General features: G+C 33.8%; 1 protein-coding gene across 3 annotated transcripts in view; it reads right to left on the reverse strand.

Annotated features, from left to right (window-relative positions):
- KLHL1 (kelch like family member 1) overlaps positions 1-24786 on the reverse strand; it is a 376595-nt gene that overhangs the window by 239029 nt on the left and 112780 nt on the right. For all 3 annotated transcript variants that reach the window (XM_081547214.1, XM_081547212.1, XM_081547211.1), the window contains one exon: positions 3208-3404. In XM_081547214.1, the coding sequence (XP_081403340.1) occupies positions 3208-3404 (197 nt within the window). The remainder of the gene's footprint in view (positions 1-3207; positions 3405-24786) is intronic.

Genomic DNA, 24786 nt, shown 5'->3' on the forward strand with positions numbered 1-24786 from the left:
CAGTTGTCTTATTGGTATCTGTATATTCATGCACCCAAAATGTAAATTAATGTTTCAGAATTTATTTCACACTTCTGTCTAATATTGAGCTCTCAATCAAAATTTTCCAATATCTCACACATGAACCACTGCCAAGCAGGGTCACTTTCCCTGAATAGATTTTGGATTTCACACAAAATCAATAGCTGAATTCAAATAAGTGAAAGGTCCAAAGGAAACAGCAAAACATACAAAAAGCAAAGGCATACAGACAGCAAGTTAAGATCTGAATGTTGGAAGATCAAGTTCATATCTAAAATATTTTGTCAAGGAAATTGAAAAAGAATGCCATGTGTAAAATAAGCAAAGAAGGAATATTTTGAGCCAATAAATATATTAATTCAGTATCAGAGGTTACTCAGCAGAAACCTTGAGATGTTTTGCTACTGAAGGAGTTAAGAAGAAGGAAAAAAAAAAGCTTAATAAGTTTGTTCTTGAAGCACAGATTAAATAGATTAAATGAGGAGATATGCAAGATTAAACATGGATCAGAGGCTGATATATGGTAAGAAATTATAATATCAGATGCACTCATTTTAAAGCATTAGAACTGAGAGAAAATAATACTCTAGGAAGACAACCGGTCAGAAAATGTTTTCCAGTAAAAGAGTAGCCCATGAGCATCTGGAGAACACTGGAGCTTCATGTTTCCAACAGAATTTGAAATCATTCTAATTTTGACAAGCATAACACAATACATGATCAATCCATAGTCTCAAAAACAAGTTAAGATCGAGTTGTTTAGAATGTTGAGTATTTTAGCCAGGATATTCCTATATTTCTGTTTTACATGTATATTTTACCATAGAGAATACATTTTAATGTGTTTAAAAACTATATTGATACTATTTTGTGATAAATCCCAGATCAGTTCAAGCAGCTGCAAGGAAAACATTTTTATTATTAAATTAATAATTTCAAACCAGACCAGAAGGGACCATTATCCCACTGGATATGGAGACATATTGTTCTTTGGCTTAGCTAAGCCAGGAACTCTGAAGTGTAATGAAATGTGCATAATTAAATGACAGCAGTTGGGTTTTGATATTTTGGTTGATGAAGTATTTGTTTACATTAATTTTATATGGTTCATATAATTTGAATAGTAGTACTGTGCCCTGTCATGGAATATTTCAAAAAAAGAATGTGACAATAGAAGTACAAAGCATGCATCTCCTTCCTTTATTTCTACATTTTATTTAATTTACTAATCTGCTTAAAGGATTAAAGAAAAAAAGTAAAATAATATTGAGATTCTGTCTAAGAATAACAATGAGGAAACTTAAATGGCTGACTGTCATTAGTAATTTGAAAAGGTGTTAAATCTCAAAATAAGAGTTTCTAAATAAATAGCAACTATAAAGCTTAATGAGATTTATTTCATATAAATTATTCTCTTGAGTTGCAAAGAGAAAGTTATATGCTTTAGAGTTGGTTGTTCCAATAATAAAAATCAAATCATTAATAATATTAATAATGACAATAGCAAAAATGGTTAACATTTTATATAGCGCTTGCTATATTCTAGGCACTGAATTAACCACTTTTAGAATGATTGCTTCTAGGATATAAAATGATCAGTATGAAAATGTTCTAACTGATTATTCAATTCTAGAATGAAGATAACATTTAAAGAATATACTGCAAATCCATCCATTTAAAGTGTACACTTTAAATGATTTCTAATCCTTCTGTTAAAATATCTACATATATAATATGTCTGTACATACAGCAAGAAATCAAAGAGAAAAAATAGGCTTTTAGTATTACAGGACTATTTACTGACTGATACTCAATCAATTTAAACCTTTTATGAAAACTGGTACAGAAAGACAAATTTCCAAAAGAAAAAAGAAAAAGATCATTTGATCTATGTATCTAAATATTTTCACTTTTAGTATAAAAGTTCCCAGGAATTCTGAAATCCGATATTCACTACCCCAATAAATACTTTAAAATATAATATCACTATCTTTTTTTTCTCCAAAAATCATACAGGCAAATGCATACCTAATGTATCATGCTATGATAAAAAGTGTACTAGATAGTTCAGGCTGCCATAACAAAATACCACAGACTAGGTGTCTTAGACAACAGGAATTTATTTCTTATTGTTTTCAAGGCTGAAAAGTCCAATATTTAAAATATCGTCTTACTGGGTTCCCTAAGGACTCTCTTCTGAGCTGCCAGATGGCTATCTTCTCACTGTGTCCTCATGTCAAAGAGAGAGAGGGGAAGCAAATTCTCCAGTGTCTCTTCTCATAAGGGCAGCCTGCTGCTGCTGCTAAGTTGCTTCAGTCGTGTCCGACTCTGTGCGACCCCATAGACGGCAGCCCACCAGGCTCCCCCGTCCCTGGGATTCTCCAGGCAAGAACACTGGAGTGGGTTGCCATTTCCTTCTCCATGAGGGGCCTGCTATGATGACCTCACCTCCAAAGCCTGCATCTCCAAACACCATCACATCTGGGGTAGGATTTCAACACTGAATTTTGGTTAATACACCTCAGCCCATGAACTTTCCATATGGTGCTAGTGGTAAAGAACCTGCCTGCCAGCACAGGAGACTTAAGAGACGCAGGTTCAGTTCCTATGTCGGGAAGATCTCCTGGAGGAGGGCATGGCAACACACTCCAGTATTCTTGCCTGGAGAATCCCCATGGACAGAGAAGCCTGATGGGCTACAGTCCATAGGGTCGCAAAGAGTCAGATATGACTGAAGTAACTTAGCATGCACAAACCTGAGTCCATGGTAGAGAGGTTGTTTGAAAAATGCAAAAGAAAAATTTTTGTGACATAAGCTGCTAGTTCTTAACTAGAAAGAAAATGGGGGGAAAGGCAGCTGTGGAAGGAGATGTAAAAGATAGATATCCTGGGAGAAATTAAGAAAAAAATTATTTTGAGTACCATTTAAAATCCCAAGTAGTCAATATCTATATCTATATCATCTGTAAAATGTAAATGGAGCCATAATAAAGACCATTGTGTGATGTCTTTTTCTACCTTGAGGTTCTTAAATACTATACAGTACATTGTGTCTCATGATAAAAATGTGCCAGTGATTCAAAACTAATTTTAAGTTTTAACTTTGAAATCAGTGGCTGTAATTATTTTAACCTCTGACAATACAGCTATGTCGCTATTATTAAAAAAAAAATTACATTTCCTTACCATCGTGTAGCTGTGGGCCACCTTCATTAATTCAATGCATCCTTGAGCATCTGCAAATGCTCGGATTCCTAAACAGTTTGATGGATGCAAGAGCTTCATGAGGAAATGGCAGCACACTTCCACTACTTGAGGAAGCTGAAGAAGGCAAGCTGCTGCAAGAAGGTTTTCAATGGTTTCTTCCTTTAATTCCAAGCAACCTAAATATTGAAAGAATTATGAAACTGTTTAAAGCATGAAATAATATATACCAGTCTATTATTCAAAACATTAGGCCAACCTTCTAGAAATGATTGAACCTAAATTGATAATCCAAATAAATATAACTCATTGAAAGGCCAGTAATTGTTTTCGGCATCTTGCATTTCTTAGTTTGTATGATATTCAAAATCATCCAAACACAAACATAGCTTCCTCTGAAATACCTGTATCCTATTGAACAGGAATTATGGTTGTTCCTTCAGTTGTGAATTAAGTAATTAAAAAAAAAAAATGAGAGAGAGATTTTACAACACATATCTTTCCAGGTGGCTCTGGTGGTAAAGAACCCCCCTGCCAGTGCAGGAGACACAAGAGAGGAGGGTTCAGTCCCTGGGTCAGGAAGATACCCTGGAGGAGGAAATGGCAACCCACTCTAATATTCTTGCCTGGAGAATACCATGGACAGAGGCATGGTGGGCTATAATCCATGGAGTGACAAAGTGTTGGACACGACTGAGGCAACTTAGCATGCATGCATACACACACGTCTATAAGCTTAGGAGAGCAAAGATGCACTAAGTTTCTGACAATATATACACTGTTTATATGACTATGCCATATTTATGTGTCTTTAATTAACATCTGTATATTTATTTATAACCACATGTGTTGTACGTTGCTAATATTGTATTTAACTCACTGTGTCTATGATTATAATTTCCTATAATATTTCTTTCTTTATGGTCAGTGTTGTGTGTTAGTCACTCAGTCATGTCTGACTCTTTGCGACCCCTTAAGCTGTAGCCCGCCAGGCTCCTCTATCCATGGGATTCTCCGGGCAAGAATACTGGAGTAGGTAGCCATTCCCTTCTCCAGGGGATCTTCTCAACCCAGGGAACAAACCTGGGTCTCCTGTATCACAGGCAGATTCTTTGCCATCTGAGCCACCAGGGGAGGAACTTTCCTTTCTTTCTGGTCAGTTAACCTCAAAATTGAGCTCTTCAGTGTTTCTTTTCTTTTTTTTCTAACTACTGGTATAACTTGTTAAATAATGGAGCTATTTCTGAAATGTTTATAAATCTCATCTGTGTAAATATCTAGGCTCAACTATTTAGGTTTTCTTTCATGTAACAATTCAGCACATCTTTAGTAGTTTAGTTCCATTCAGATTTTCTATTGCTATTGGGTGAGGTTTTCTAGGTCATGCAATCTCAGAAGTGATTTACTTCATCTTAGCTTTTGTGACACATATGACTACCCTTCACTAGAAGTATCTCCACTCATTTTTCCTGAACATGGGGTTAAGTCACATACTAATATCATGACACATGTCAGTGGATGTGTGTTGCTACCACACCAGCATTTATGATGTGACTGTGCCTCACCCCTACTCTTTCTTTTCTAGCAGCTAAGTGTGCTTTGTGCTCAGTCACTCAGTTGCGTCCAACTCTCTGTGACCTCATGAACTGAAGGCAGCTAGGCTCCTCTGTCAATGGAATTTTCCAGCTAGAATGCTAGAGTGGGGAGCCATTTACTTCTTCAAGGGATCTTCCCAACTTAGAAATCCAACCCATATTTCTTGTATCTCCTGCCTTGGCAGGTAGATTCCTTACCTCTGTGCCACCTGGGAAGCCCACAAGCTAACGAAGGCCTACATAAAAAGCCCAGTGGATGGAAGCTACATGGGGAACAAGAAGCCTGAGCTCTGAAGCCACACCCAGAATTGTTAGCTTCAAACAACAATATGCAATATATAAACTAATAATACTCCAAAAATAAATTAAAGCTTATACTTGAGTTGAAAGCTGTCTCAAGTGTCTAAATTGAACCTCAAGTGTAAAACCATAGGGAAAATAATTGATTAATCTTTATTATTACTATGTTGCTGTCTAATTAAAATTTAGAAGGATATTCTTGCCAGCTGGAATACATTTTTTAACATTGTGATGATATTGTCATTTTTTTTCCTTAGATGTATCTTTATTTCATCATCAATATTCATTTTCATTACATTCTAAGAGAAGTTGTCTACTTTCAAAAATTCAGCTTTTAAGGACAGAATATTTATTAAGAAAACTCTTCATAAACAAAATGCCTTTATTTTTTTCCCACATCAAAAAATTTATTCTGAATTTTTTAAAATTTCAATACTTTACAAGAATAGTAAGAAAAGCACTTAAGTACCTTTTCCTTAACTTCACTAAGGAAAACACAATCACAAAGTGTTAACATTTTGCTATATTTTTGTATATGTTTGTATTTTATGCTATAGTTGATGAGTTATTTTATAGTACTTCTAATCAACATGTATTTCACTTCTGAATACTTCAGTGTGTCTCTCTTTAAAAACAGCAGCATTCTCCTAGATAGCCATTCACAAATTTAATTTTTTACACTCAAGAATCGATACAGTAGTATTTGCCCTATTGCAAATTTCCCCAAGTGTTCAAACAAGATGCTTTACTGATTTTATTTTTAAATTCAGCATCTAATCAAAGGCTTCCCAGTTGGTGCAGTGATGAAGAATCATCCTGCCAAGGCAGGAGAGCAGGAGATGCAGGTGCAATTCCTGGGTTGGAAAGATTGCCTGGAGTAGAAAATGTCAATCAGCTCCAGTATTCTTGCCTGGAAAATCCCATGGACAGAGGAAGCTATGGGCTACAGTCCAGGGGGCTGCAAAGAGTCAGACATGACTAGGCGCACACATACACAAACACGCACACACACACACACACACACAATGAAGTCTCATACATTATTTGCTTGCTACATACATCTCTTTAGTCTTCTTTAATCTGGAACAGTTTGCCAGCCATTTTGTCATTCATGACATTTATATTAGGAGAGTTCAGACCAGATGTTTTGTAGAATTCCTTGATGTGAAATAGTCATATTTTTCCCCATGATTAGATTTATCCCATACCTTCTGATAGGGAGACAATACAAGCGATGCTTTTCACTCCATGTATACAGAGTGAGTGATAATGGCAATATATCCCACTCTTGCTGGTGTTAAATTTGGTATCTTGTTTAAAATAGTGTCTGCCAGATACATTTATTTTAAAGAAACTTAAATTTCTACAGAAATATCTCCCTCTATAATTAATAAGTCATATGTTGGTGAGGGATAATTTCAGTTTAAAACATGACATTTTACCTATAACTTAACATGTTTAATAGCTGAAGAGCATTATATTTTATTTATGAGTTTCTTGAAAGAATGAAAGCAAAGAAATCTAAAGGCTGCTTCCCAGTATAGCAAGGGATTTGATGAAGAAAAAAGCCAGGTAAATTCTATTTACCTTTGGATATAAATTCAAAGGAAATTAAAATTATTTTATTGCATATTAATTTCTTTTTTTAAATTAGTTTATTTATCTATTTTTTAACTTTATAATATTGTATTTGTATTTGTTTTGCCATACACTGACATGAATCCACCATTGGTGTACATGTGTTCCCTTTCCAATTAAATTAGCTACCTAAAGTTTAGCTTGGTATAAAAGAGGGACATTATCAATAATAAAAGTCATAAACAGTCAAACTTCCAACATTTTAATAAATGCACAAGGACCCTCTTCAGATATTATCAATTAGTATAACATTGAATATCATGATCAATTTGACAGAGGAGACATTTGTCAATAGCAATAAAATTATTTGAGGTGTTTATATTTCACATTATCAATAACATTGTCATTCAATAATAATGTCAAACAACCAGTCTAAATGACTTTAAGGCTAATTATATTAGTGCAATTATACATATATATGTTAAAGCTTATGGAATATTAGTAAACATCAAAGTAAAAGATTCTAAAAATTACAGAAACCTATATTTTATGTATATTTTAGATGCTTTATGAAATATGTACCCATACACTTATATCAATAAAAATATAAAATATAAGGGAGACAAAATGTGCACAATAAGATATTATTATTTACAATTGATTATAAGCACAACAATTATATATACATACATATATATGTATGTGTTTAAAATTTTGTCATGATTTAATATCTTTGGAGGAACTGTATCTAAAATTTTTCAATAAGATTATCAAGAAGATGCTTGTATTTTTTTTTAATGTTGATCATGTGAAAATCAGTTTAAAAAGGATACATTCAGATGGTATGATATTTATAGATTCTATTTTTACTGTGACTTCAGAACATTAGGAGAGTGACTTTAATTTTAATTGATTATTGTTCTCAGTAGCATATGTGCAGAAAGAATTAACAAATTAACACAGGTCTGAACTGCTCTCCTTGAAAAGGCATGCTTGCAAGATTTGCCCTTGATTGGTATCTGAAAACTTAGATGAGGGTTCCCACTATTCAATAATATATATGTCTCACTGTGCCTCAACTGTTCGTGTAAACATTGTGGCTTATGCTTAACAACTGCTTTCCTTCCGGGAGTCTTGAATCTTGGCATATACTAAGCAAAGACTGCCTCAATAAAAACTCTCCCTTGTTGACAACAACTCACAGACTTTGTCACAATTCACTGCAGAGGAAATTAAGTGCACCCTGTGCTATTCATTTGAAATGCTGACCTTGGAAGTTTGCTCCTGATTTCCCAAAGACTATGCCCTGTACACTCTTACCCTTTCCTCATTATGCTCTGAATCTTTTTGATAAAACAAATCAGAGACATTGGTTTGTAAATGCTGAGTCCTGTGAGTCATCATCTTATGAATCATCAAACCTGGAGTGTTAGTCTTGAGGATATCCCAATATAGGTTTCTAGTTAGACTAGTTGAGGTGGTGGGTGAAGTTTGAGATATACTGTGTACACAGGCTGGAAGATACAATATTATCAGGATTGCAACTGACCCCAAATTAATCTATAGATTTATTATGATTATATTCAAAACCCTAGCAGACATTTTGTAGAAATTGCAAAACTGATTCTAAAGTTCATATGTAAATGCAACAACCAAGAATGTTCTTTGAAAAAGAACAAAGTAGGAATAATGACACTATAGATCTTAAGACATTTTACACAGCTATAGTAATTAAAATTGATGGCTATTGGTCTAAATATAGACAAATAGATCAATAGAAAGGAATGGATTCTAAAAATACAACCAATCATATATAAAGTTTTGCAAAGGCACAAAACAATTCAATTGAAAAAGCACAGTCTTTGAATAATAAGTACGAGCAGATATCCATGTACTAAAACTTGTAATCTACATAATACATAAAATTTACTCAAAATAGACCATAGTTCTAAATTTAAAACTTAAAATTATAAATCCTCTTTAAGAAAACATAGGAGAAATCTCTATAACTTTAAGTTAATTAATTATTTCTTAGATAAAATGTCAAAAGGCATAATCTATAGGAAAAAAATGTTAAAAATCACTACAGTGACAGTAGTAAAGGAACAAAAGATGAACCATGAACTAGGAAAAAGTTTTTGCAAAGTCATATATCTGATAAAGTACTTGTGTCTAGAATACATAAAGAACTCAAACTCAATAATAATAAAAAAGCTTATTATATAAAGCTTATATAAAAAAGCTTATTAAAAAATGCATAAGTGATCTAAGCAGACATTTCACAAAAGAAGATACATGACTCTAAAATGCTCAACATAATTACTATTTAAGAGAATGCAAGGTGAAAAGCACAATGAAACACCACTGCACATGCATTAGAACTGCTGATGGGAATGTGAAATGGTATAACCATTTTGGAAAATAGTTTTATACAACTTTGCCTTTTAAATGACTTAGCCATCCCACTCTTAACTATTTACCCAGGAGAAATAAAAGAATATGTTTATATAAATCGTTTTGCATGAATGCTTATAGTAGATTTATCTTATAATGACCAAACCCTGAAAACAACCTAGATGTTGAACAACAAGTGAATGGATGAACAAATTGTAATTTATTCATTTACTGGACTACCGTTCAGTAATAAATTAGAACTATTGATATGTGCAACATCTTGGTTAATTATGCCAAGTGCAAAATTATGCTGACTGTGTAAAATCAGACAAAGAAAACTTTATGATCCAGTTTAATTAAAATTCTTAAACATCTAAACTTATCAATTACGAGTGACACAAATCAGATCATTAGTACCTGAGCATGGGTGAGGGATAAGGAGATGCAACAAAATGGATCATAAAAAGAGGTGACAGATATATTCATTATCCTGATTGTGGTAACGATTTTACATGTTTGTGTGTTACCCGCTCAGTCGTATCTGACTCTTGGTGATTCCATGGACTGTAGCCCACCAGGCTGCTCTATCCATGAAATTTTCCAGGCAAGAATACTGGAGTGGGTTGCTATTTCCTTGTCCAGGGGAATCTTCTGGACGCAGGGATTGAATCTGTGTCTCCTGCATTGCAGGCAGAACTTTACCACCTGAGCTACTAGGGAAGCCCTTCTATATGTATACATATGTCAAATATCACATTATACACCTTATGTATGTGTAGCTCATTGAATGTTAATTATTCATTAATAAAATTTTAAAAAAGAATACTCAAATGTTAACAAAGACAAGTTGAGTTCACTAATAACTAAATACTTTCTGATGGTTTTAATTCAAACTTTACTAACAAAATCACAAAGATAGGATATTATAATTTAGAGAAATTATGGTTATATGTTATTTTTTCCTTTTTTTCTTAAGCTTATAATATATAGATCATATTACTATGATCATGGAAACTTCATATACACTATTGCCAATTTAAAATACTTGACCAAAGTACTGGATAAAAAATCTTATAAGTGTAAGCCTAACATATAAAATGGTGTATGTGTGTGTGTGTGTTGATGTTAGTATATTTACCTTCCCAAATCAAAGTGTTTCATAGATATTATACAGTGAAATAAGTTATAGGGTATATAAGAAAAAATAATTATTCAATCCAAATTCAAATGCTGGCTCTAACATTGTACTTTATAATAATTTAGGTAAAATATTAGCAGGGCATCTCACCATTCTTTCTTGTTAAAAAAGAGAGACAGAGAGAAACTAAATTTTCATAGGTTATCTGTAGACTAGTTTTTAAAAGTTACTTAGTGATAACTTTGGATGTAAATTTGGAGGATGTAAGCATTATTTGTTTCAAAGAGTCAAAAATATTCTATTTTTTCAACTTGGAATATATCCAATGAAAGGATCCATTTGTAAAAGCCAGAAGGCATAAATGGAATATAGTTAGTATTGAGCTTGAATGCAAACAAATTGAGTTATCTCATGCATGATCCACTTTGTATCTATAACCTGGCTATTTCTCTGGCAGATTTAGATGGTAGAAAGGCAAAAATCTGCTAAGTATTTGACTTAAAAGTGAACCTAAAAAAGAAAAAACTGGCGTTAAGGGGGAAAAAAAAGCAATTCTGTACGTTCAGTAAGTCAACTTTCAAGGCATTAATGTTCACAAAAGGTTTTAACAACTACTGATAGGTAAAGCCTGTATGATTTTACTTTAGGTGCCACTGAAGAGTAGCTTAAAATATCTGATAGGCAGATGAAATTTTATACAATTAAGAAGCCAATAACTATAGTAATAGAAAACCATGAGAAATTTTTTCTTAAATAATAAGGAAACATTTATAATCTCCTTGACAAGTCCAAAGGATGAGAGCTGATTAATTGATAGGCTCAACATGTCATCAGGAAACTGCTATCTTCTCAAGAGCCTTGCTGTTTCTCTCATGGTTGCCATAGTTTCAAGCTTCAAATTCAGAAAAGAAAACACCCATCAGAAGAGAAAGTATCCCTTCATGTATAGTTCTTTTGTGTCAGTGAAGATATCTTTATTAAAAGTTCCCCAAAGCCCTTCTTTATATTGCCTTGGAAAAAATTTTATGACATGACCATAAAATGATCAGCAATATTACCAGATAATTACCAATGAGGTAAAAGCCTAGATCATTGATTTTGACCCTACACAAATTATATCAATAGAATCACTCTCTGTTGAGTCGACTGGTGGAGTAAGAAGGTACTGAGTTTTGAATAGGATATCTCCAATGTGTGCCACCTTTACCTCACATTAAATAAATGCTAAAGCTACTGAGTAATCCAAACACATACAAGTAGACTCAAACTCTGCTTTTCTAAAAGGGAATACAGTTAAATGTACACTGTATTGGAGTGAAAATATGTAAAATACAATGGGAAGAAAATTGTGACTGTTATGGAAGAATATGGATATGTTGTTTACATTTTTAATAGACAAGTTGTATTCTAACAACTGTGTTGTACAACCATATTTCATCTATTAAATCAGTTATTTTGAAAAAAAATAATACATTTTACCTTGTAAGTGCAAGAACTGCCTATAAAATACATAAAGTAAATTAAAATAGCCTATCCATCTGTCATCTATCTCCACATTTCTTCAATGAAAAGAAAGAAAAAAAAATCACTGCTACATTAGAACTAAAACAAAGTAAAAAAATGATAGTTTAGAAATTTATAGAGGTTTAAAGAATAAGCTTTTTTCTAAAATACTTTAGATTTACATAAAATTTGCAAAGGTAGCACAGACATTTTTCGTATAACACATACTAGTTTTTCATAGTTAACATTGTATGATTCATATATTAATGAAGCAGCATTGTTTTATTGTTATTAAATAAAGTTCATTCTTTACTCACATATGCTTAGATTTTTTTTTACCTATTATCCTTTTTTCTGTTCCAGGATCCCATGTAGAATACCGTATTTCATTTAGACATTATATTTCCTTAGGAAACCCTTGGCTGTGACAGTTTTCTTTTTGTTTAGTGTCTTAAGTTGTGTCTGACCCTTTCTTGACCCTATAGACTACAGCTTGCTAGACTTCTCTGTCGGTGGGATTTTCCAGGCAAGAACACTGGAGGTGACAGTTTCTTAGATTTTCCATATTTTTAACGACTTTGACAGTTTTGAAGTACTATTTAAGTATTTTGTAGACAGTCTCTCAATTGGGATTTGTTTAATTATGATTACACTGAGATTATGGGCTTTGGGGCTCATCGCATCATATCAAGGGTGCAAATTATCAACATGACATCACTGTTAATGTTAATTTTGATCACTTGGGAGAAGTAGTGTTTGTCAGGTTTCTGAATGTTAACGAACTCTTCCCCTCTTTGAAAGAAAGACCTAATGAACAGCCACACTTAAGGAACAGGGAGTTATGCTTTATCTCCTTGAGAACAGATTAATTATGTAAATGATTTAGAATTTACTTACTTATACCAATAAATTCTTAGGGTTGTTTCTTTCTTTCTGTTTTTTTAAGGCAAGAGAGCTAAGGTAATTTTGGTTTACATCATTTTATTAAATTCAGTAGGTTTACATATCTTTTAAACAATTACCAAAAGGAATTGATTTTTACTGAAGTTTAGACTTTTGCTGCCATCGATTACTCCTTAATCTAATATGCACCACACTACTGGCACTCTAGTCTCCTCTCTCTTTCTCTCTCTGTTGCTTTCTTTCCTCTCTCTCTTTGTTTTTCTCTCTCCCTCTCATCTGGAGGAAAATCTTGATTGTCACCTGAAAATTGCAGCAAACACATTTTATAAAACAATGATAATACATACTTCAGAAATTTTATGACCTTAAAATTTATTAATTAATAAACAATGTCTTGCATGCATTCTAGCAACAAGAAAAGCACTAAATATACCTCATTGAGTACCTTATTGAGTACTAAATATACCTCAGAGTTGAAGGACTCACTATTAGAAAAGTTAGAGAAATATCTGCTCAAGGATCAGTAAGAAAGTTACGACAACAAAAAAACACCATTTTTCCATTTTTTCTCTAGGAAAGTCCACTTGGATTGAGGACGAACCAAAAATGTCAATAGTTCTAATTTATTTGATGCTGCTACTATTTTCACTTCAGCCATGTCTGACTATGTGTGACACTATGGACTGTAGCCTGCCCGGCTCCTCTGTCAGTGGAATTCTCTAGGCAAGAGTACTAGAATGTGTTGCTATGCCCGTCTGCAGTGGATTTTCCAGACCCAAGGATCAAACCCAGGTCTCCTGCATTGCAGGCAGATTCTTCAACACGGAGCCACCAGGGAAGCCCCTCATTTACTTAAATTGCATTAAATCTACTATTCTTACATATCCATCATTTGGAAGAGCAAGAATCTGTTTGCTGAATAAAAATCTTGACTTTGGATATTTCCCCATCCATGTACAGGTGTTTAAACTCCTTGAATTGAAAGATAAAGTGTCATCACTTATTTTCAATATTGTTGTTGTTCAGTATCTCAGTCCTGTCTGACTCTTTGTGACCTCATGATCTGCAGCACGCCAGGCTTCCCTGTCATTCACCATCTCCTGGAGCTTGTTCAAACTCATGTCCATTGAGTTTGTGATGCCATCCAAGCATCTTGTACTCTATCATCCCCTTCCTCTTCTACTTTCAATCTTTCCCCGCATCAGTAGTTCCCAATAAGTTGGCTTGCATTGGGTGAACCAAAGTATTGGATCTTCAGCTTCAGCATCAGTCCTTCCAATAAATATTCAGGGATGATTACTCAGGGTTGATTTCCTTTAGGACTGACTTGATTTCCATGAAGTTCAAGACTTTCAAGATTCTTCTTCAACACCACAGTTCAAATACATCAGTCCTTTGGTGCTCACCCTTCTTTATGGTTCAACTCTCACATCATGCATGACTCCTGGAAAAAACATGGATTTGAGTATATGAGCCTTGGTTGGAAAAGTAATGTCTCTGCTTTTTAATATGCTGTCTAGTTTGGTCATTACTTTTCTTCCAAGGAGCAAGCGTCTTTTAATTTCATGGCTGCAGTCACCATCTGCAGTGATTTTGGAGGTCAAAAAAATAAAGTCTGTCACTGTTTCTATTGTTTCCCCATCTATTAGCGATGAAGTGATGGGACAGGTTGCCATGAGCTTAGTTTTCTGAATGCTGAGTTTTAAGCCAACTTTTTCACTCTCCTCTTCCAATTTCATCAAGAGGCTCTTGAGTTCTTCTTCGCTTTCTGCCATAAGGGTGATGTCATATGAATATCTGAGGTGATTGATATTTCTCCTGGCAATCTGCATTCCAGCTTATGCTTCATCCAGCCCAGTGTTTCTCATGATGTACTCTGTATATAAGTTAAATAAGCAGAGTGACAATATACAGCCTTGACGTACTCCTTTCCCAATTTGGAACAAGTCTGTTGTTCTGGTTCTAACATTTCTAACTGTTGCTTCTTGACCTGCATACAGACTTCTCAGCAGGGATGTCAGGTGGTCTGGTATTCTCATATCTTTAAGGATTTTCCACAGTTTGTTGTGATCCACCCAGTCAAATGCTTTGGCATAGTCAATAAAGCAGAAGTAGATATTTTTCTGGAACATCTTGCTTTTTTGATGATCCAACAGATATTGGCATTTGATCTCTGGTTCCTCTGCCTTTTCTAAATCCAGCTTTTACATCTGGAAATTCTCAGTTCATATACTGTTGAAACATAGCTTGTAGGATTTTGACCATTACCTCGCTAGCATGTGAAATGAGTGCAATTGTGCGGTAGATTGAACATTCTTTTGCATTGCCTTTCTTTGGGATTGGAATGAAAACTTACCTTTTCCAGTCCAAGGTCCACTGCTGAGTTTTCCAAAGATGCTGGCATACTGAGTGCAGCATTTTAATAGCATCAATTTTTAGGATTTGAAATAACTCAGCTGAAATTCTATCACCTCCACTAGCTTTGTCCGTAGTGATGCTTCCCAAGACCCACTGACTTAACACTCCAGAATGTCTGGCTCTAGGTGAAACATCTTGGTTGTTTGAGCCATTAAGATCTTTTTTGTATACTTCTTCTGTGTATTTTTGCCACCTCTTCTGTCCCTAATAAACTACATAGAATTGTTTCCCAGTACAAGGACTTGCTATAGAGCTTAACCTAAAGCAGTCTGCCACTCAATACTCAAGCAAATTTTGGCTATGAGTGAAACAAAATATATTAAAGAAATGATCAACTCATAGTTATACAAGTTATCTAATCATCTACTTTAGTCATCATAATTTGCAACCTATATGTCAAACCTATCACATATATGTTCATTTGGCCATTCCAAAGTTTAATACTTTAGGACATCTTTACATGGAATGTGTACACTTAATTTCAGCATAGGTAACAATAATTTCTTCAAATTAAATGTTCTTTGAGCTCAAGAGAGTTTAATCCAAGGATTTTGATATCCTATTGTTTTATACTTGAAATTATTAATAATCTGTGCTTCTGGACAGTATCTTTTGAACTCAAATCAGACAACAGAAAAAACAGTTCCATAATGAATTATAATATCTACTTCTGGCATGATAGTGAGGATGTCTGAAGTACACCATTCTGGTTTTCACATATTCAAATACAGAAAAATATTTCTCTCAGATATTAATATCAGTAAGCTTTGTTTATGTTGAGTAAATATTAGTTTTGATTTTAATAGCATAACTGTTAGGCTTTTTTCTTTGTCTTAGTGACTGAGAAGTTAAAATATTGATATGTACTTTCTATGAATGCAAACTGAATTTTAAGACACTTAGGATGCAAATCATTCCATGGGTATTGCAGATTTGAGTTTGAAAGCCTTCCATTAGGTCTTTTTGATTTGAATTTCAAAGTCTTATAACCCATGGGTATTTAAGAGCAAAACGACAAACAATGTTATAATCCTATGGCTTCTTTAAATGACTTATTAGATTTTTTTCATTTATTGTTCTACTTCAGTCTAGAAAATATAAGATATATTGCAAGGGATAAGAATAAGAGAATACAACTTCTCATTAGACAGATATAGAGCAACAGTACCTACATGCTGCTACCTACCACAGGTTCTCAAAGAAGCAGATTGAATTGAAGTTAACCTCAAAGTTGCTCCATCCTGGGGGAGTATATATTTTAGGTACTAACTTGGATGGTTGTGTAGTGGGATTTAAGAAGTCTGCAGTTTTGACGTTTTGTTCTCTGACCATCTGCCTATATTGGGAGTTCTACTATCCTATCTGTGCAAGAGGCCATCCTATCAGCCCTGTACGCTGGGGGTTCTGAACTGTCGGATTGTTTTTGTTTATTTAACAAATAATTTTCTTTGGAGTGCTATCAGTTCAGTTCAGTTCAGTCGCTCAGTCATGTCCTCTTTGCGACCCCATGAATCGCAGCACTCCAGGCCTCCATGTCCATCACCAACTCCCGGAGTTTACCCAAACTCATGTCCATTGAGTTGGTGATGCCATCCAGCCATCTTATCCTCTGTCATCCCCTTCTCCTCCTGCCCTCAATCTTTCCCAGTATCAGGGTCTTTTCCAAGGAGTCAACTCTTCGCATGAGGTGGCCAAAGTATTGGAGTTTCAGCTTCAACATCAGTCCTTCCAATGAACACTCAGGACTGATCTCCTTTAGGATAGACTGGTCGGATCTTCTTGCAGTCCAAGGGACTCTCAAGAGTCTTCTCCAACACCACAGTTCAAAAACATCAATTCTTCAGCGCTCAGCTTTCTTCACAGTCCAACTCTCACATCCATACATGACTACTGGAGTGCTATAGTGGCTCTCAAAATATGCTTGATATGTTATTATCTAATTTCCTTTTTGTCTTCAGAGATTACTACCTTCATTTTCTGACTATTTGCATTCATGTTTTTATTGAGATCATCACTTCTAAGAATCTACATTTATAATCAATTTTTTTTATCCCAATGAATGAGAAGTGTAATAGCTATCAAGGATTACTCAGCAAGTACACAACTGATTATCAAATAAGCATGAAATCCCTTCCCAGAATGCTACCTAGAACATCCATGTATATATTACTAACATGTCAATTTCTTCACCTACATATATATATATTTTTAAACAATTTATTGGAGTAGAGTTGATTTAAAATAGTCTGCTAATTTCAGGTCTAGAACAAAGTGAATGTTATACGTATACCTATATCCATTCTTTTTAAAGATCCTCTTCCTGTACAGGCCATTTACAGAGTACTGAGTACAATTCCTTGTGCTTAATAACTATTTACTTTTTTTTATTTTATTTATTTATTTATTTATTTATTTATTATTTATTTTATATATAGTAGTGAGTATATGTCCATCCCAATCTTCCAATATATTTCTCTCCCATCCCTTATTCCATGTAACCATAGATTTTTCTACATCTATGAATCTACTTCTGTTTTGTGTTATAAATAAGCTCATTTGTACCATTTTTTAGATTCCATATATAAGTGATATATGATATCTGTCTTTCTCTTCTGACTTACTATACTCGGTATGACAATTTCTAGGTCCCTTAATGTTGGTGCAAACAGAATCATTCCATGTTTTTAATGGCTGAGTAATATTATATTGAATATATATATCATGTCTTCTTTATCCACTCCTCTGTTGATGGACATTTAGATTGCTTCCATGTCTTGGTCACTGTAAATAGTGCTGCAATGAACACTAGGTTGCATGTATTTTTTTTCAAATTATGGTTTTCTCCAGATACATGCTTGGGAGTCAGATTGCTATGTGATATGATTGTTCTACTTTTAGTTTTTTAAAGAATACCCATACTGTTCTCCATAGTGACTGTATCGATTTTCCTTCCCACCAACAGTGTAATAGGTTTCCCTTTTCTCTACACCTTCTCTAGCATTTATTGTTTGTAAATTTTTTTGATAATGATGATTCTGACCAGTGTTAGGTGATATTTCACTATAGTTTTGGTTTGCATTTCTCTAATAATTATTGATGTTTTGCATCTTTTCATGTGATTTTTTGACATCAGTATGTCTTTTTAACCTCAGAAATGCAGATGATACCACCTTAATGGTAGAAAGTGAACTCAAGAGCCTTTGATGAAGGTGAAAGAGGAGGGTGAAAAAGCTGGCATAAAACTCAACATTCAGAAAACTAAGATCATAGTGTCTGTACCCATTACTTCATGGCGAACAGATAGGGAAACAATGGAAATAGTGACTGACTTTATTTTCTTGGGCTCCAAAATCACTGTGGATAGTGACTGAAGCCATGAAATTAAAAGATGCTCACTCCTTTGAAGAAAAGCTATGGCAAAACTAGACAGACTATTAAAAAGCAGAGACACTGCTTTGCTGACAAAGGTCTGTACAGTCAAAGCTATGGCTTTCCCAGTAGTCATGTAGAGATGTGAAAGTTGAACCATAAAGAAGGTTGAGCACCAAAAGTTAATGTTTTTGAACTGTGGTGTAGGAAAAGACACTTGAGAGTCCCTTGGACAGCAAGGAGATCAAACCAGTCAATCCTAAAGGAAATCAACATGGAATATTCACTGTAAGGTCTGATGCTGAAGCTGAAGCTCCAATACTTTGGTCACCTGATGGGAACTCAATGGAAAAGACCATGATGCTGGGAAAGACTGAAGGCAGGAGAGGAAGAGGGCAATAGAGGTTGGCATAGCTGGAAGACAGCACTGATATAATGGTCATGAATTTGAGCAAACTCCAAGAGACAGTGGGATGACAGAGAACCTGACGTGCTGCAGTCCATGGGGCCACAAAGAGTCAGACACATCTCAGCGACTGAACAAAAAATTTCTTCTTTTTGAAAGTGACTATACTATCCAATGCAATCTACAGACTCAGTACAATCTCTATCACATCACCAATGGCATTTTTCAAAGAATTAGGGGAAAGAGTTGTGCAATTTGTATGAAAACACAGAAGAGTCTGATTAGACAAGGCAATCTTGAGAAAGAAAAATGGAGCTAGAGGAATCAGGCTCCCTGACTTCAGACTACACTATAATGCTACAGTAATCAAAGCAGCATGGTGCTGGAACACAAACAGAGCTATTGACCACTGGAACAGGATAGAAAGGCCAAAGATTATCCCACAGATCTATGATCACCTAATCTATGACAAAGGAGAATAGGCAGAACATTCTTTGACATAAATCACAGATATATCTTTTTTGATCAAATATATATATATGTATATATATATAAACAAAAACAAACATATATATATAATGTATATAAACAAAAAATATATATAAACAAAAATAAACAAATGGGATCTAATGAAATGTAAAAGTTTTCCCTCAGCAAAGAAAATCATAAACAAAACAGAACAACCCTCAATGAGGGGGAAAAAAATTGCAAACAAAGCAATGAGCAAGATGAGCAAGGGGTTAATCTCTAAAACATTCATACAGCTCATGCAGCTCAATATGAAAAAAACAATCTAATCAAACAATGCATAGATGATTTAAGTAAACATTTCTCCAAAGAAGACATACAGATGGTCTCATTTAACTATTTTAGTTTGAAGTCATTTTGTGAATTAGAAAATTTAAATTAAGTAAGTTTAAGAAGCAATGCTTGTACTTCAGGTTTAAATATGTTCAATTTAATTTGATAAATAAAATAACCTGCCCCAAAATTCAAAAAAATCATATTGTATAAAAAATGTCCATTTATCATAGACTGCATTGCCCAGAAAAACTTATAATAATTAATGCCATATATTTCAAAGTATTGCTACACTTTGTGGACATGAATGCATAAGGAATAAAAATGTTACATGTTAAGTAAGTGTAAAGTGATCTTTTGGAGTATCCCACAGACAGATGAGCCTGGTGGGCTACAGTCCATCAGGTTGCAGAGAGTTGGACACAACTGAAGCAACTTAACATACATGCACAAAGTGATTTTTGTAATTCTTCTCACAGGACTACATTTCCATTACTAGTCTAGATTTTCTTTAGTATTTTTTTTTTCTATTCTGCATTAACATTTCTCCAAAGAAGAAAAGATGGAGTTGGAACATGCATCAGACATCAGATTCACATGAACACCATCTGCATAGTGTTTTCTCTGGTTGAGGAATGTAAAGGGAGTTCAGAGGTAGCAACAAAGTGCCTGAGAAGAGAGTTTAAGCACACAATCTAAAGAGTCAGAGATAAGATGCTTCTTTGGGATATCTTCAGCAGGCAAATTACTTTATGGCTGAAACTTGTTTTTCTTATGGGAAGCCCTTACCATCTTTTATCTGAACAAGACAAAGCATTTAAAATTAAAGTGCTTAGGGTTCTCATTATAAATTTCTTTTCTCAAGCATGATAAGGAAGTAACTCCTCATAAAGATGGTGAACCATACACAATGGTAATTTATAGAAATTTGTAGAAGGGTGCAGTGGTTGGAGTTGTTTTTTTCCTTGTTTTTGTTCCTTTATTGTGTTTAATTGTGTTTAGTTGTTTTTAGATACAATCTACAAAGAGTATCAGCTGTTTCAAATTTGAAATGCAGGGTATTTAGCCATAGTCAAAATTCAACTAAAGGAGTATTTTAAAAGATACGTATTATTTAGAAACACATGAAGTTGGTGTTACAGTTTTCCCAATTGCAAAAAAAACATGAATATCATGAGACATAACTAAGATGTGTATGAAATATCCTAAAATAATAAATATTAAGCATGTGCAGTATTTTTTAATAATTCTTCTTATTTAGATAAAATAATAAAACAAAGTCATACCTAAAATTGCAAAATTCTGAAAGTGAAGCCTTAGCCTATCCTGTCCAAGCCTTAGGATATTTTAAATAGTGCTAAATAAACAATCACAGTTTCCCATTGGGGTGGCATCTACATGCTTTCTAAAATATGTAATCTACATGCTTATAAAGCATATACATACTTATTAAAACATGTATTAGTTTCAGGTATAGAGCTAAGTGATTCAGTTATACATATACATGTATCTATTCTTTTTCAAATTATTTTCCCATTTAGGTTACTATATAATATTGAGTAGAGTTCCCTGTGCTATAAAGTAGGTCCTTGTTGGCTATCCATTTTAAATATGACAGTGTGTATGTCAATCACCCTCCTCAAAAAAGAAAAAAATTGTATTTTATGCCAGTTGATGCTAGGTCAATGGAAGTTCACATTTTTCACACTGTGTGGAAGTACATATAAACAACATTCCCTCTCATATTAATCAGACATAGTGTTCAGTAACTTTAGGTCTGGTTAAAAAAAAAAAAAAGTATGAAATGTCATTGAGAAAACTAGGTTGCGGTTTTACATCTGTGCTGTTTTGCTGATCTCTGGGTTATGGTGTTTATATTTCTGAATCTGACAGTAAAATTTCATCAATTACCCATCTCAGAATGTTGCTGTGTGGATCAGATGAGATAAGATAAGATAATCAATGTAATACATGATATAAACACACCTCAAATATATAAGATAGCAAAATTGCAAGTCAGTGGGTTAAATAAAACATGTAGCACTAAAAATGTACACAGAATCATACATATTAAATGTAAATCATATTGTATACTGAAGCATGTAGTAAATTGGATTCAAAAGTTATAAATGTTTGATGAGAAGGTGATTATTCCCTCCCCAATTCTCAGCCTTTGCATTCATTTTTTAAAGACATATTATGCAAAAGATTTGAAAAAACTTATAAAAACTTATAAAACATTTGAAAAACCCTATCATGAACAGTCATCATAATTGAGTGCTTGCAATATGCTAAGTGTTATGATAAACCTATTTAATTTTATTAGTTCATTTATTTCTTAAAAGAATCCTCTCAAGCATCATCATTTTCCCCTTCTTATAGTTGAGTTATTTTAAGACTCTATGAAGTTAAGTAATTTGACTAATATCCTTAACTGTACAATGGGGGAGACCAAAGGCTATAATCTAAAATTTTAAGGGGAAGTAAACAATAGGTAGTGCTAATTAGAATAAATGCCCAACAATCTGAATGAACACTTGATTGCCCACATCATGATGAATCCTGGTTGAAATGGTCCTAGGTAAAGACAATCTCAGTTATTTCTGATATTAAATTCAACATATTACACTATATGGAGCCACTACCCTTCAAATGCAATAGAATCAAGTGTACAAATATTTGGGGATTAGAGTGAAGGTAAAATAATTCTGAGAAAATTTAACAAAATATAATGTTAATGGTATAAGAATACATAGCATGGACACTATGCTGTACCCAGTTGGTATAGTGGCTTATGATTCAGTTCATACCTTCCCAATATCCAAAGAAGAGGAAAATGTAGAGAATTATAAGATTGAGAACAACAGTAAAAACTAAAGCAGGTATTTTTAAAGAAAAACAAAGCTGATTACAAGACGAGACCTGAGAGATTTCCCCTATTTTGAAACTCAGAAATTAAATGTGAGTTACAGTGCAGAAGAGACAAAACCTTTCCTAACTGGTAAATATTAAATTTCATATTGTCTTTTCATTTTTAGTCTGTTTATGAAATTTCATAGCATAAAGCAAAAGTGCATTTCAATAATAACAACCAAATTACACAATTTTTACAAAACTATACATCATTTTAAATTATCTATTTGATACAATAATGTTCCCCCAATTAATTTTATATTATTTAATGTTGAATGAACGTACAGGTGTGCACACACATACACACATACAAAATTTCCTGGTAAAATAGTGGAAAGGTAGAACTATGATGGCACTACACAACTGATTTATTTTGCTATTTTTACTTTTTTCTTACTGACTTGTATACGTTATTTCAATATCCTATAATAATTATTCTCAATATTTTTAATTAATTGGTAATAGTAATAAATAAAACCAGTTTTTTAAGGCTCAATTTCTTAAATTGAGAAGATAATTTTCTCATCTAGCAAAAGCCATAAGTTTAAAAATAATATAGTGTTTGCATATTCATACCACTTGAATTAAACCAGTAATAAAAATGACAATAATTTACTTTTAATTACCATAAAAATTCTGAAGGGAATTTAGAATATTCAGCCCAGGCTGTGTATATTGATGTATATCTTTTAATATTAAAGCAGTACATTAAACTTGTTAGCTCCTGTCTATGTCTATTCTCATACTGTTTATAGTATTTTATTCAAATATCTGGCATTAAGCAGAAACTATCTTACCATTCCTTAGCATGTACTAAGACTAATTAACTTCAGTGGTGCACAAACCTTTTTTTGTTGTCTTTTAAGGAAGTTAACTCTTCAGTATGATTAAAATTTTGCCATTTAGCAGTTTAATTTTCTACCCCTCTTTTCAATACCATTGCTAGATGGACAGTTTCCTTTATTTAAACCTTGCCCTTATCAGTTCTCTACAGGACCTGATACTTCGTTAGTAACCCTACAATCCCATCACCTATATTTGTTCAAACTTTATTTTCTTATGTATCAATGAACACAGTATATTTTCAAGTATGTCAGAATAATAAGGACTATGTAAGAGATAAACTGGAAAGATATTTCTATCAGTCTGACAGTAACTTTAAACTACAGTGACTCCCAAAGTATCCTTTTCAAATATATTAAACTTCCTCTTTCATTTTTACAATGTGATCATCAATTTTTGGCTAAAATTGATATTCACACAATCAGTATAGTAGCCTTCAAAATTTGCTTTACACCATTCTCTAGTGAGGAAACACTAGGCAGTAAATATAAAAAAATATGTTTATTGCAAAAATTAGCTATTTGAAACTCAAAATTGGAAAGACCCTTAAAAGGTAGAGAATGTGTATAATTCAGCATATTGTCTTCCAGAGCCCATCATAGGGCACGGCACATAGTGGGCCTTATAGTAAAAATTCAGAGGCATTCAGTTCATTCACAAGGCAAGAACTGTCAGGTATTCATGTGCTGAAGCTGTCAGGTATCACGGGTTCCTCAGGGAACAACCACTAGGTTGGGAGAAGTATGAGTCAAGCCTGCAGTGAGCCATTGTCTAGTAACATGGGAGTGGATTTTAGCTACCTAAATTATTGTGAGGGCAAGATAGTCACTAACTAACTAACACTCTACAAAAGGATATTGGTTCAGTAGAGATAGTACCATTCAATTTGTGCTCTGACATTTTACTCTAGCAGTAGATTCAACAGCTGACTGTGGATTTTGTTAAGTTACTTTAGCTCACTAACTAGGCTGCAGTAATAAATTCAGAGTCTATAAAAAATTGAAAAAAAATTAAAAAGCTATCCCTTAATATCGGGCTTCCCAGGTGATGCTAGTGGTGAAGAAATCTCCTGCTAATGCAGGAGACATAAGAGATTTGGGTTCTGATCCTTGGATGGGGAAGATCCTCTGGAGGAGGGCATGGCAACCCACTCCAGTATTTTTACATGGAAAATTCCTTGGACAGAGGAGCCTAGCAGGCTATAGTCCATGGGGTGGCAGAGTTGGACATGACTGAAGTGACTTATCGTGCATGCATGCATCCCTTAATATTAATTCAAAAGAGACCAACAAATTTCTGATTTATGTTACGATGATTTTGTCAATGCTTAAGACAGCAAATATGTAATCCTCAAAAAAATTGTGTTGCTGCCTCTGCTTTGTATCACACTCTTAGCTATA

This window comes from Giraffa tippelskirchi, chromosome 12 (assembly GCF_054371585.1).
Source record: "Giraffa tippelskirchi isolate mGirTip1 chromosome 12, T2T-mGirTip1v1.2.pri, whole genome shotgun sequence".
In the NCBI taxonomy this organism is placed as follows: Eukaryota; Metazoa; Chordata; class Mammalia; order Artiodactyla; family Giraffidae; genus Giraffa; species Giraffa tippelskirchi.